This window comes from Crocodylus porosus, unplaced genomic scaffold (assembly GCF_001723895.1).
Source record: "Crocodylus porosus isolate Cpor-Errol unplaced genomic scaffold, CroPor_comp1, whole genome shotgun sequence".
NCBI lineage: Eukaryota > Metazoa > Chordata > Crocodylia > Crocodylidae > Crocodylus > Crocodylus porosus.
The window spans coordinates 93,398,401-93,412,198 of NW_017728906.1; the positions used below are offsets into that span (position 1 = coordinate 93,398,401).

General features: G+C 41.3%; 1 protein-coding gene across 5 annotated transcripts in view; it reads right to left on the reverse strand.

Annotated features, from left to right (window-relative positions):
• Positions 1 to 224: 224 nt before the first annotated feature.
• Positions 225 to 13,798, reverse strand: part of MCF2L (MCF.2 cell line derived transforming sequence like) — a 175,979-nt gene continuing 162,405 nt past the window's right edge. For 2 of the 5 annotated variants that reach the window (XM_019529641.1, XM_019529639.1), the window contains exons 24-32: positions 13,302 to 13,380; positions 13,088 to 13,154; positions 12,324 to 12,430; positions 11,805 to 11,882; positions 8,800 to 8,874; positions 4,108 to 4,235; positions 3,329 to 3,441; positions 2,582 to 2,685; positions 225 to 2,481 (exon numbers count right to left, since the gene is read on the reverse strand). In XM_019529641.1, coding sequence (XP_019385186.1) covers positions 2,387 to 2,481; positions 2,582 to 2,685; positions 3,329 to 3,441; positions 4,108 to 4,235; positions 8,800 to 8,874; positions 11,805 to 11,882; positions 12,324 to 12,430; positions 13,088 to 13,154; positions 13,302 to 13,380 — 846 coding nt within the window. In that variant the 3' untranslated portion in view covers positions 225 to 2,386. Of the gene's footprint in view, positions 2,482 to 2,581; positions 2,686 to 3,328; positions 3,442 to 4,107; positions 4,236 to 8,799; positions 8,875 to 10,277; positions 10,338 to 11,804; positions 11,883 to 12,323; positions 12,431 to 13,087; positions 13,155 to 13,301; positions 13,381 to 13,798 lie in introns of all 5 variants that reach the window. The other 3 variants (XM_019529640.1, XM_019529642.1, XM_019529643.1) reach the window with 3 other exon arrangements.

Genomic DNA, 13,798 nt, shown 5'->3' on the forward strand with positions numbered 1-13,798 from the left:
AAGACGGCACTGAGCTGCTTCAGCCCAGCCATGCTCCCAGTGTGTGCTGACAGACGTTAATGTAGGTGCTCCACTTTGGAGTACCTTCATCTGAACTCTCACATAATGAAGGTTCAGATTGTCCTGAACTCTCATATAATGAATGTGATTGGGCATTTTTAAAGTGCTCTGCAGCCATGCACTTCCTTTTAACTCCTGTAGACAAAACAAAAACACAACACCTCTAGATTGAGGATATCCAGCAAGAAATGCTGACATTTATTCATCAAAATTTTCATACAATAAAGACCTCTGATTTTATACTTCTTGATTTACAGCTGTAGTAAACAAAAACAAAAAAAAACACCAAAAAAGAAACAGTGAAATGTGCTGTATTAAAGTGCAGTGATGTGTGTAAGATCACCAAAATAATGCAAATGACGCAGTCAGGAGACAGATGAAAGGACAGAGTCTCACTCTCAGACAGCTTTGGAGTAAGATATGTAGGTAGGTTATGTTACAGATAATTTACAAAATAACTTACAAACAGGACAAAAGCCCAAAATGTCTACACACTGCCATTTCATTATCACATATCAGGCTGAACATTCCGAGCCAGTACAGTATTATATAGGATAATTTTTAAAAAAGGAACAGGCTGTTGGAAATGATATATAAAGTAAAAACCCTGAACAATTTTAATATTGCAATATTACAAGAAACCTATTTATGCATTGTAAAGTGACATTTCCAGCAACATGAAGGCTATAAATACATCCTTTACATTGATACATATATACACAGACACACACACACACACACACACACACACGAATTTGCACTGACTGGAATCAGTACATTTGACTGTAAGTGGAAAAGGATTCATTTCTGGAACACTAAAGATGCTTCTTTTGAGGCAGTTCTCTTTTCATTATTTGCACTTCCAACTCTAATCTAAATTCTGGGCATTGAGATAAACTTTTATGGCCTGATTTTCACATGTGCTGAGAACTAGCAGCTGCCACTAATTTCAATAGTAGCTTGCTGTGCTCAGAGTTTCAGAGACTCAAGCCCTTAATGTCTGAGGTTATTTTAAATACAGGACATGGACCAGAGAGAGAATGGTATCTTAGTATAAAGTAAAAAATATATCAAGGATTGGATTGAAGTATTCAGTGCAGCATATACATAAGTTTATATATGGTTTGCATTTGTAAGGCTGAATTGTAAAGGATACCCTATGGAGTGATAGCTTACGGCATTGGTTTACATCACATCTGTAAAACTGCATGTTTATGATTTCCCCCTCTTTAAAAAAATAATTAAAATATTTGTCATTAACACAGTTCAGTATTTTAATAAAGAAGTTTTCCACCCTCTTCTGTCCCCCTTTATAGAAAAGGTTATGAGTTTATATTTTCTGTCCTTTTAAGTATATCTACAAACATCATCAACTAAAAATTCCAGGTCTCTAGTCCTCACAGTATGTCTTCAAGCAGAAGGAAGACCCCAACTACATAGTTCATCTGCAAGTTTTCTTTGCTTGTAACCATCTTCTAACTGTTAGAGCTGCAGGCACTGCATTGCACTACAGACCATTTAGAAATTGCTTAACTAATATAAACATGTTAAGTTTCAATGTGCACCCTAATGACAACAAATAATTTTGTTTCAAACATGCTATTAAATTACTAATGTTATGTAAACACAGTGATTCTTGTAAAGAATTTAAGAGACCAAAATACCTAAAAAATAGCCATTGCACAGTTTTAAAAGTCGGAAAAGATAAAATGGTCTTCTCTTTTGATACTTTTATAATCAGGGGATAGTCCATTTATTTTGCAGCATAGCCTGGAAAGTATTTTACTGCAGAATACATGGTGTTAAAATGCAAGACAACAAGAGAACAGCTAGGCCAAAATTTAATTCCCGGTTACTAGAAAAACTACTCCTGCACTGCATTAACTCAGAACTGTATTTAAAGGAAGGATTGAGAATGACTAGTAAACTCCAGATTTATTATCCTAACTTCTATATAAAACAGTGATTACCAATTTATTACTTTACAATAGTATTTGCCACTGAACACATTTCTACTGTTTTGTTTCTGATAGTTGCAAAACAATGTTTCTCTGTAGAAATTTGACTTGGGAAAAGGTGTGTTGTGCTAGTAACTGTTGACATTCAGGCTTCAAATGAGAAGCTTCTTGAAGAGTCTTTTTCCAACCATTTTTTTGTTTCATTTAGAATATTCACACTCCACATACTTTCTAGTGAGATCTTCCTAGGGATGCTTTGTAAGCCACCATTTAAAACATACAACAGGGACACACACGCTGGTTCCCCAATACTCAGAAGTCTGCACAGGATACTGAAAGTTCACAGGAGGCTCAATGAAATTTTAACATTAGCCCTTAAGGTCCGAAAAGCTGGTGCTACTAACATTGCAACTATCACTGCAACTTGATGATGAGCTCAAAATACTGGAAGCAGTGCCCGATTCTGGAATAGAAGGGAAAACAGTGGAATAATTAATAAGAGGTAATTGTTAACAAGTCTTCAGCAAAATGGGTTGCTGGTACATTTACTACAGATGCCTTACCAGAGCTGCTTAGAGACTGTGCAGATTTTGAGTTGCCTATGAGCATCAATAGATTGTTGGCTGGGACCCAACCTTCCCTACCGCTAGTCAGATTCTTTACATACCTAAAAAAACAAACACATACTGTCAAAACATTTTATTGAGATGTTTTAGAAGAGTTACACTCCACAAACACACACATAAATATATGTGTATATGTACAGTGGTGTAACAAGCAGTTGGGTGCCTGTGGGGGAAACCCTGCAGGAGCGGGCGTTGGCATACGCGTTTTGAGAGCTGGGGACTGTAGGTCTGGAGAAGAATGGGTTCTGAGAGTATGGAGGGAGAAGAGAGGATAGAATATTTTACCCTCCTTCTGTAAGAGCTATACCAGGTTCACAGGTCAGGCACTATACGTAGATTCTGAGAGCAGGGAGAGAGGACGGTGGGGGACACAACAGTTTTACCCATTCCAGGAACTAGTAGATAGCCCTAGCTGAACTGCTGCCACTGTGGGTGCTCTGCCCATCTCTGCTGCTGCTCTTCAAGTAGCAGCAGCCAGGAACTGTTTTGGCATTCCCGGCATAGGCATGTTGCTGAGGCACAGACTCTGGGGGTGGTGGTGGTGAAAGATTCTGGTACCTCTCATCCACACCTAGTTATACATATGTATATACATATATATGCAAAGCTATGCACAGGAAAAAAAGTATTCTGAAGCTCTGCATGCATTTCCAGATAGTTAAACACAAATTTCCAGTTTCATACCAAAGTCCATCTTCCCCTTCACGGATCAGCTGAACAGCATCACCACTTTTCACTGTAAAACTTTCAGAGCTTCCTTTGTCATAGTCAGTCACAACAGTGTATTTACCAGGAGTCTAAATGCACAAAGGGAGAATAAAACCAATAAACTAATAGTTAAAATAGAGTAGATACTTTATTTTGTGAGGGGCATTCTCTCCCTCTCCTCTCAATAAACCAAAAAGATGCCAAGATGAACATTTACTTTGAGGAGCGGCAAGGGGCAGAGGGGCATAGGTTTACAGTCACAATTTACTGGCATGTGAAGTCAATATATGAAATCTCATACATTTTGAATACTTCCTGAGAAATCTTTCCAGCATAAGACTTGATTAAAAACTTCCTTCTCCACTTAAAGGGCCTCAAAGAAAAGTGAAATTTTAAAAGATGCAGAAGTGAACAATATGAGCAAGTTGTGAATTTCCATACGCTCTCTACCACACTATTTTTCATTACTGAGGCAGTAAAAAAATGACACTTACCTGCTGCATGACTTTCATTTGAAAAGTCCTTTTGTAAGTAGTCCAAGTCTTTACAGATCCTTTCACAAGGTTAAGCCTTGCATTAGTGTCTTAAGTCAGGCAAACTTCCCATGGAAATCACTGGAAATTTTGCTTGAATTAAAACCAAGTCTGGGACCAATTCCCACCCCCTGGCTGAAATAACAATTCCCACGTATTCACTACTTCCAGCATATTGATTAGTAAATTTAAACGAACTGGTAAGAAAATGTTTCTGGTTACCAGCTTCATCTCTCCTCCCCCTCCTACAACTTCTTCTTCTGCATCTGATGAATTAAGTGGGTCTTCAGCACTAGACCAGCCATCATTTTCTTCAGAAGCATCAAGTGAATGAGATGTTTTAGTCCAACCTTGGTAAATAAAAAGTGTTGACAGTTACCAACTTTGCAAAAATGTCCCAGAAACAAGAAAAGCTCCCACTCGTTTCAGTGAATGAAATGGGAGGGAAGTATTAAGTGGGAAAATGTATATACTTTCTGGGCCAAGGTCATGGCTAGCGTGAGGTGGCACAACTCTAAAGTAAATTAATCTCATGGCAGTGGTGAATCTGGCCCTTCATGTTTTCAAAAAGAGATAAAAAATCCCTTGTTTGCATATTAATCCAGTATACAGAAGTTCTTTTACTTGGAGGAGGTGGAGATAGGAATAATTTTCAAGCTGTGTGCTGCTGGGAACTAGCACATAGGTATGACACTATCTAACCAGCTAACTGGTCAATTAGAACATGACAAGTGACAACAGCAGCCCGGTTTTTCAAACTGTGAAGCACTTCCCTGCTGATGGCAGTTTCAGGATTTCAGCACTTCATCCAATCACATTATGACTATTACAGAATTGGTTGCTATTAAAGCTGTTGAAGACAGCATCCCAAGAACAGAGCATGCATTATGAAATGTCACTAGTTATTTGGTAGAAGGTACCCCGTAGACCTCTGCACCTTATAGACTACTTATATTTGGTAACAAGTAACACAGGCTATAAAGCATTTGGCTTATTTATAATACTGAAGCATGTCCAGTATAAAGTTAAACCACAGGCCCTGCTAGTAGCAACATGCTTTTCACTGTGGCCAGGAGTTTAAAAAACACAAACAAAACATATACATGTAGTTCAGAGAAGCGAACTGGAACACGGCACTAGAAAAGATGTGCAGCCCATTATTAATGGGCACATTTCTGTCGAGGACAAAGTTACATCATTAAGACCCAGTGAAAAGAATTAAAAGGAAGAACATTCACAAAGCCAACTCTACATAAATGCATGATAAGACTTAGTTGGATTGAAAAGGAAACTAGCATTTATGCTTTTCACTGGTTGCCTAGGACACCATTTCCTATGAGACTAATAAGGAAAATACATTTGAGGGGAAAAAAAAAGTTTTGGTACCATCAGGGAAAAGCCAAAACAACTGCTAAGAAGTACTGCACAGCACACCAAACAGGTTCACTTGACCCAAGATGGACACATTACCTTGCCTGCGTAGTGCGACCGGCATAAGATTAGAAGTACTGAGCCATTTGGCCCTGTCCAATAATACTGACCTTGCATCTGTGAAAGAACTGAGTAATTAAGTTCAGGCTACATTTCACATATATTTCATTTTAGTGAATATATATATTTCATTTCATTCTTTCAGCCATTGGCCAGGTCTTCCCTATCAACTTTTGCAGGCATAGTTATGTTGCCTAGGCACATGAGGGGATCACACCTCCTGGCTGACATAGCTGCACCAGAATAAACCCTGGACTGGGTGCAGGTAAGCTACACATCAGCATAACATGTTATCTGGGGAGGTGCTGTAGCTTCACTAGTAGAAATAGCCCAACAAATGTTGGTGTCTTGAAGTGGAGATATCCAAGCTCTGCTGATCCACCTATAACAGCAGAGTTGCTGTAGTGTAGGCAAGTCACTCTGTCTTATCTTTTTAACATTATTTATGCATTGTTTCACAGAGCCTCTCTTACAGCACAATGTGGCTACAAATTCAGTTGGGGTTGCCAGACATGAGCATAACACAAATTACAGTGTTGTAGCCATTCATAAAAACTGGCACTGAATTTTTATAAAAGTTTAAGCGAGTCTTCATTTATACAGGGCAGATTTAAAAAAAGAGGTGGAGGGAGACAAACACAAACAGGTAAAAGAATTTCCATGAAGTAATTTTCTATTACTTTCAGAAAGGATTTAACTAAATTAGAATTGACAAAACATACTGCTGAGTGCAGTTAGGGAACCTCCTTTTCCTCCTCACTTGAGCTGCCCCTCCTGCTCTCCCCCTCCCCCCCACCTAAGTCCATTTTTCCTGCTGGAAATTTGGTGGGGGAGAGGAGATGAACGAGAGAGAGAAAAACAGTGAAAACAGGTGTTTTAAAACAGAAAACTCTCTTAGGCTATCAATGGCAGGGGTTCTGGGGAGGATAGGAGACTGCATCCGTGGATGCTGGATAGCAGGAGGTTAGAATTGGTAGATGCTGGGAGAGCAGTAGACGTGATATACCTTGACTTTAGCAAGACTTTTGATAGTCTCCCAAAGCATTCTTGTTACCAAACTAAGGAATTATGGGTTAGATGAATGGACTGTAAGACGGATAAAAAGCTGTTTGGACTGCTGGGCTCAAAGGTTAGTAATCAATGTCTCAATGTCTAGGTGGCAGTCAGTGTCAAGTGGAGTGCCCCAAGTGTTGGTCCCAAGGCTGATTTTGTTCAATATTTTCATCAGTAATCTAGAAGATGGGATGGAGTTCACACTCAGTAAATTTTCAGATGACATGAAGCTGTGGCAGTGGGGAGTAGTATCTATGCTGGATGGTAGCACTAGAATTGAGAAAGACTAGACAAATTGGAGGATTGGGCCAAAAAAAAATGTCATGAGGTTCAGCAAGGACAAGTGCAAAGTCCTGCACTTGGGATGGAAGAATCTGATGCACCAGTACAGGCTGGGGACTGACTGGCTAAGCAGTCAGCATCAGGTGTGCAGAAAAGGACCAGGGGGGTTACAGTGGACAGTGAGACGGATATAGAGTCAGTAGTGTGACCTTGTTGTCACGAAGGCTAAGAGCAGACTGGGTTGCATTAGTAGGAGTCTTGCCAGCAGATTGAGGGAAGTAATTATTCCTCTCTATTCTGCACTGGGGAGACCACTGGAGTACCATGTCCAGTTCTGGGCCCACCACTACAGAAAGGAAGTGGACAACTTGGAAAGAGTCCATCAGAGAGCAATGAAAATGTTGCAGAGGCAGGGGCACATCTGAGGAGAGGCTGAGGAAACTGTATTTATTTAGTTTGGAGAAGAGAAGCCAGAGGGGATTTGATAGCAGCCTTCAACTACTTGAAGTGGGGTTCAAAAGAGGATGGTGCTAGACTTCTTCTCAGTAATGACAGATGACAGCACAAGGAGCAATGGTTTCAATTTGCAGCAAGGGAGGCTTAGGTTGGGTATTAGGAAAAACTGTCTCACTAGGCTGGTGGTGAAGCACTGGAACAGGTTACCTAAAGAGGTGGTAAAATCTCCATCCTTGGAGGTTTTTAAGACCCATCTTGACAAAGCCCTGGCTGGAATAATTTAGATGGGGATTGTCCTGCTTTGACCAGGGGGCTGGACTAGATGACCCCCTGAGTGAGGTCCCTTCCAACCCTAATTTTCAATGCTTCTAAGATTCTGGAGACGTTCACTAGTATTAGAACTTTGCAGGCATATAGTGAAATGATCAAAAATCCTGGCAGCTTTCATTCCCAGAGCTTCAGAAAGTAATAAGCCACAGAAGCCAATTCCTGCCTGCCCACAAAATATTGGCAGCAAGGATGTCAGGAGCTTGGTTAAAACCCCGTCATAGACTATACTCTACCCAACTTTTCACAAGTCCACCATAAAACAATGATCTGGTGGGAGACTTGTTGCAGCTCAGAGGAACCCAGCTGATTTATTTCTGACACTATGTGAATCACTGTGAATCATTTTTGCACATCTAACAGTACTAAAGTTTTGTGGCACTCCATTCTGCTACAGCTCAAAGTGCATTCTGGGAGGCTGCCAACTTCTTACTAGAAACACAGCAGCCATCTGATAGCCCTGGAGTATTTTCACACACATTAGTGGGTTATTGAGTGGCAGCAGAAACCTTAATCCACTTGGTACAGTAGAGGACCGAGCTGACTACAGGCTCTGACCATGTATGTGCGCAGCACTTTACAAACAGAATCAGACCTTTCCTGATGAAATGTTTCTGCATGGACTAGGCATTGCTTGGCTCAGTTGGGGTAAAGGGAAAACTACACAAGGTCCAAGAATATGGGCTGGGGTTTCTTAAAAGCAAGCACAAAAAGTTGTCTCCTAGCACCCGGGAGAATTAAAAATGAAAGTGCTGAGAGATAAAAGACTGGAAAATAAATATTTAACACATATAATAAAAGGATAGAAAAAAAAAATAATGCAAGTGCCACCTTCATGATCCTTAGCAACATAATTCCCACTCTAATGGAAGCATGCCGTTACTGGAGTGCTTTTATATGAGTATACCCCCTTTATACAATGAGCGCTGTGTGTGGAAGAAGTCAAACAGATGACAAGGGATCTAGCTCTGCAGATATCTGGGATAACCTGCTTCCTCCCTTACACAGAATGACGAGACTCCATTATATATTGAAATGGGCAGGCCCTTGTTTCTTTGATAGAGTACTCAGTACTCCTGAAATGAATGGTATGCTACTTTATTTGATCATGAGGTATACAGCTGCAAAAGCTTTTTTGTCAGAACCAAAAATCCACAGCAACTGAGTGAGCAATTTAGAAAACCCAGCTGATGTAAATATTGTGGTGCACACAGTATTATTATATGCAGTAACACCCCTTTTACATGAAGATAATATGAGGGATGGCTGGCTTATTGTGGAGTAGAAAATGTGATATCACTCTACCTCTTAAACCAACAGGAGTTGGATCACTCTTTACTTCATGCCGCTTAGCTTTTTTGTCAGGACTGGTAGGTGAAGCTGCAGTAGGATCAATAGGTAAAAAAAACAACAAACACACAGAAGAGATATTAAAGAATTGGGAAGAGAGGTGGAAAAGAGTGAACAGGTGGGTTGCATGCTAAATACCTTTGAGTTTACGCTGGAATATAGTGAATGAGTTTCTGATCACTGCAATTTATTTTTGTTGCTGTTAGTCAGTTACTAAAAAATAAATTGTAGATTTTAAACCAGTTTGCAATAAACTGGCAAGGGCATTTTTACATGTACAGATAGAATTATATGCAAAATTTCCCTCAAGGAACTACAAAAAACCCAGAATACACTTAATCTACATGTTGGGTACACTGGCCACAAACAGACCTTCATTTCTACTTGTGGAAATTTCTCAGAAATTTCCACTAAAAAATATCCTTCCATCAGAGGGAGGAGTACATACATTCAATTTGCAGCTGCCCTGTCTCCTGCCTTCCATTCCTTCCCAACACCAGGGTGATCCTAGGGTGGGGAAGGGGAGGGAAGCTCCCAGCTGGCCAGTACTCAGCTTGGGAAAGAGGCAGGGAGCCATGGTGGCTGTTCCTCCCCTCCCAAAGTAGCTTTCAACCAGAACCATTGCTACTTTGTCTCAGGGAGCAGAGCAGAGCGAGCAGGGGGCAAATCCCACCCCCACAACCAGCTTCTCACTTGGGGACTTGTGTGAGAAGCTGGCAGGGGGTTCACAATGCTGCTCCCTGCACTCTGGTGCAAGGGTGGGGGGTGGGGGGAAGGGGGCAAGGGGGCAGAGCAGTGGAGCAAACCCATGTTTACTATACACACATGGGATGCTGGTGAGAGAAGCAGACTTGGGAGATGGGGGAAAGATAGGGAACAGGACACCTCACACTGCTACCCCAGGGAGAGCCCCTCATGATCCTGGCTCTCCCTTAGGAGCAAGAGGAAGCTGGAAGGGATCAGCACTGCTTCCAGCTCCTGGTGCCTGGGAGCCAAGGAAAGAAAAGCTGTGCCTTGCTGGTCTGCCTGCTTTTCACACAAGTTTCCAATGTGAGAAGCAGACATGGAGCAGCTGAGGGCTGATCCTCCCTTTCCTTCCTGGTCTACGGGAAGGGGAAGGAGCAGCTACCCCTGTGTAAACGTCTTGGTTTTTCAAACAAGAGGTCTCCAGGAGGAGGTAGGCTGGGAAAAAAGCTCCAGACATTCAGTTTCCTAGCAGAAACCTCCCCCAAGAACAATTTCACCTTGGTTATTCCTGGATTATTTTTCTCCCAGAGCAGCCAGTTTTGCTCTGGGAGAAAATAGTATGAACATCTGCCTACTTGTGATTTTTACCAGGAGAACAGCAATTCTTCCAGTAGAAACTGACCATCTGTACATAGCCATTATATGAAAATAGTTTTAATCTGGCAAAGCTAGCTCTATAGCAATACCTGGTCCTGTTAGAAGGATCATTGGCAATGTCTGGCTTTTAGCAGTAAGAGTTGAAGTTTCTGTCAAGGCAAGCATGGAACATTAGTGCCTACCTCATATCTATCTAGATATACTACTCTACAGTCTCTCCAGAAAGAACTCAAAAGGTAACCAATTTTTAAAGAGATATTTTAAGAGAGTGCAATGAAATGCAAAGAGTGAGTCAGAGCAAGGACTACAGAAGCATTTATTAGGCAGCAGGCAGTAGAAAGTATCCGAGTCACAACAGCTCCTGTTTTGGAACAAAATTTTAAAAACTCCTTTGGAAAAAAATAAATCTTATTTCCTTGTAGAGAAAAGAATTCTCACTTCCTTTAAAGATAGTATTAACAGATGCTCTGCCTTGCAGTTTTGTTTTACACATGTGATTAACAGCAAGTTAATACAGAAACTTTGTTAACAGAATCTTGGTTTATGATTATTAAATATTCTTTCACATGGCAGACTAACTAAGGCAGGGTGCACCACTCACCTACCAAAGCATATATCTATCTGAACCAATTAGTTTCTAAGCCAGGAGGTCTTCTTTGATTCAGGGCACTGCTCCATCACTTTTTTAAGTAGGCTTCACCCCAGTTGAGAACCACTGTTGGGCTGTCTCAGCGTAAATCAGTGCTTCTCACCTGAGGTGATGGCACTGCTGCAGCCACCTCAGCCAGGTAGAACTGCCCAGCATGCCTTCCCAGTTCAACCCCCTCAACACTCCTTGGGACAGGTCCACCTGCCTTGGGCACCTCTTCAGGAGGGGCATGGTGAGGGTAGCGGGGCAGAACAGGATTGACTGGAGCAGGACCCAGACCTCCTGCCTGCTTAGACTCATTAGATAACCTTAATTCAAGGCAGGAGTGTGCACTCATACCACAGCCCTTTCTGATTTGGTTGCACATGGAAACATGTGGGGCAGTTTCACCTCCCTGCCACAGCAGCAGTGTTCATACTGCAGCATCGCTGAAAGGGGTTTGCAGCACTTTGGCGTGCTACAGCACCGTGCTTGAGAACCACTACTTTAAGCTATCACTGCACCGTGCCTTTTGCCTGACTTCAGACTAACATGGCTAACTACTACTGACAGGAAGTCAGTGAGATTTCTGCAGTCCCTTAAGAGTTCCCACTGGAATTGGGCAGCTTGAACTCTTTTTAAGGACTTCAGAGTGGGAATAGGTATTTCATTTGGCACTCTTCCTCACTATTCCTATGACTTTGCTATCCTGGAGGACACTACACTCTACAATTACCTCCTCCAACAGGCAAAGGAGCTTAGAGATGCTCTGTACCATTTACTGCTCATCTCCAAGTCCCTTCCCTGGGGCCTATGATGGTAGAAACCAACTTAAGATTTCAGGAAAGTAACAAGATATCACTGTATATTTATATACCCAGATAAAAAAACAAAAATATATACATGTTACATCTCCCTCATACACACAAATCAACAAAGCAATTACAACATTGAATAGGAAATGGAATCCAACTAGTTAAAAGTTTACCTTCCTGACTTTTGAGGTTAGTAAAGCCCTTTTTTGACAGTGCAGAGTATTCTGAGGTAGGACTAGTAACTGTATCATCTATGAAAGATGGAGAGAGGGAAAGGGGAGATGCACATGGAAAGGTCAAGGCAAAAAAAAGTCACCCACAGCAGTGTCATGGAACCAGCACTTTGAGAATGAAATAGAAATTGAAAGGATATATTACATAGGGAATGCACACAACAACATATGACCACTGTGCAGGCCTTCACTTTGAATAGTGGCCTAGAAGTCAGATTGGAGAAGTCAAACAAGGACTCTCCAGAACAAGAAATAAAGACAGTTGCCCACCTAAAGAAAACATTCATGGAGGGGGGGAAGTGGGTAGTGGAAATCAAATCTGGGAAGTTAGTCCACTATGAGTGCGGGTCTTGTGACAGGAAGCAATATGCTTTTACCTTCCATTTTACCCTGACCACCCTTCATTGCGCTCAGTAATCTTTGGTTTGCTCAGGGATAAGCAAACTGTGTGCAACTCACCTTTGCCTTTCTCAGGATACTTTGGCAAGATATAACCTTCTGGACTCGTAGGATAAGTTTTCCTTTCTTCTAGTTTTTTGAGGTTTCTTGTCTGATTCCTTGAAGGACTATTTATTGGAAAAAAGTAAGTCAGTAAGTGTTATGTAGATCTGGGTTGAAGTCTGAATGGGGTTGATATAGATTTGTCTTGGGGTCAGAGGGGAAATCTCCCTTGGACTAGCAAACCTGCACTTAAGTTCTGGAGAACAAATATAGACCATAAGGCTATGGGCTTCTTCTGGTGGAAGCATAAATAAAAATCAGGCCTACACTTCTATGAGCTTCCCTCAATAGCTGATGTTCAGAGGTAGTCCCATTTGAGTTGAGGTACATAGGTATGGGATGATATTTGACAAACCCTAATGCATGTATGTACTAAGACAGCATATGAAGTGGCAACAGGAATACTACCTCTTAATATTCTTGGTAGTTTAATGAAATAGCCACACATATAATATTATGCAAGAGAAAGCAAGGCAGGGGCAGGTCGCTTTATAAAAGAATATTATGGCTATAAAATTTGGCACAAAGTAGTCTGAATCTACTGTCTGCAACTATAACGGAGGGGGGCAAAGAAGGAGAAAAAAGAAAAGAGGTAGCACGTGGACAGAAGTACTACTCTTTATCTGAGCCTTCAAGAGGCTGAGAAACGAAATCTTAGTAGTAACCTTGATGTATTATGCCCTATTAGCCTACCAAATTGTTTTGGTAATGTATTTACCCACCTTGTACAAGATGAAGCAGGAAGAGGTAAACTGTGCGTCTGTTCTAATGTTCTGTGTTGACTAGCTTCTGCAAAGAGGACCAAAAATGATCTTTCAACATTATTTGTTCAGAGCTTACTTTAAAAACTTACTTATAGAGTGGGTAGACAGGGAGAGGCTTCAAGTACAAAGTTGCACTGCATATATGGGAAAAGGAAAGAGATAAATGTTTTACCTCTGTATGCCTGCAGTTGACTAGTTAGCACTTTCCTAATTTCCTTTACCCAGGTAGCTTTAATTTCAAGAGTGGGTGCCTATCACAGAAAATCAAGTCAGTAACCAAGTACAAAAAGCTTGTCACCTACTTGCTATGAACAAAAACACAACCAAGGAACAGCCCTGAAGGAGGAATAAAAGCAACTGTACTTCAAGTCTTGGGTGAACAGGAGTTCACTATTAAATATTCAGCTAGGCTGAAGACACTACAGCACTGTCAGTTACAAAATAATTTGTTAGCTGTGAGAAAATTAACTTGAGTTCTGTTATGGCAAAACATTTCCAAAGTGCTGTGATATCATTTTTTTCCATCATAAAGATCCTGATCCTGCAGACATGCACACAACTTTACATGGGCGACTAGTGCCTCTTGAGTCTGGGGGGGCAGCCTCAGAAGCTGGCATGGATGATGGGGACAGGAAGCACCCACAGAAGCTGCCGGCAGTAGGGATGGCC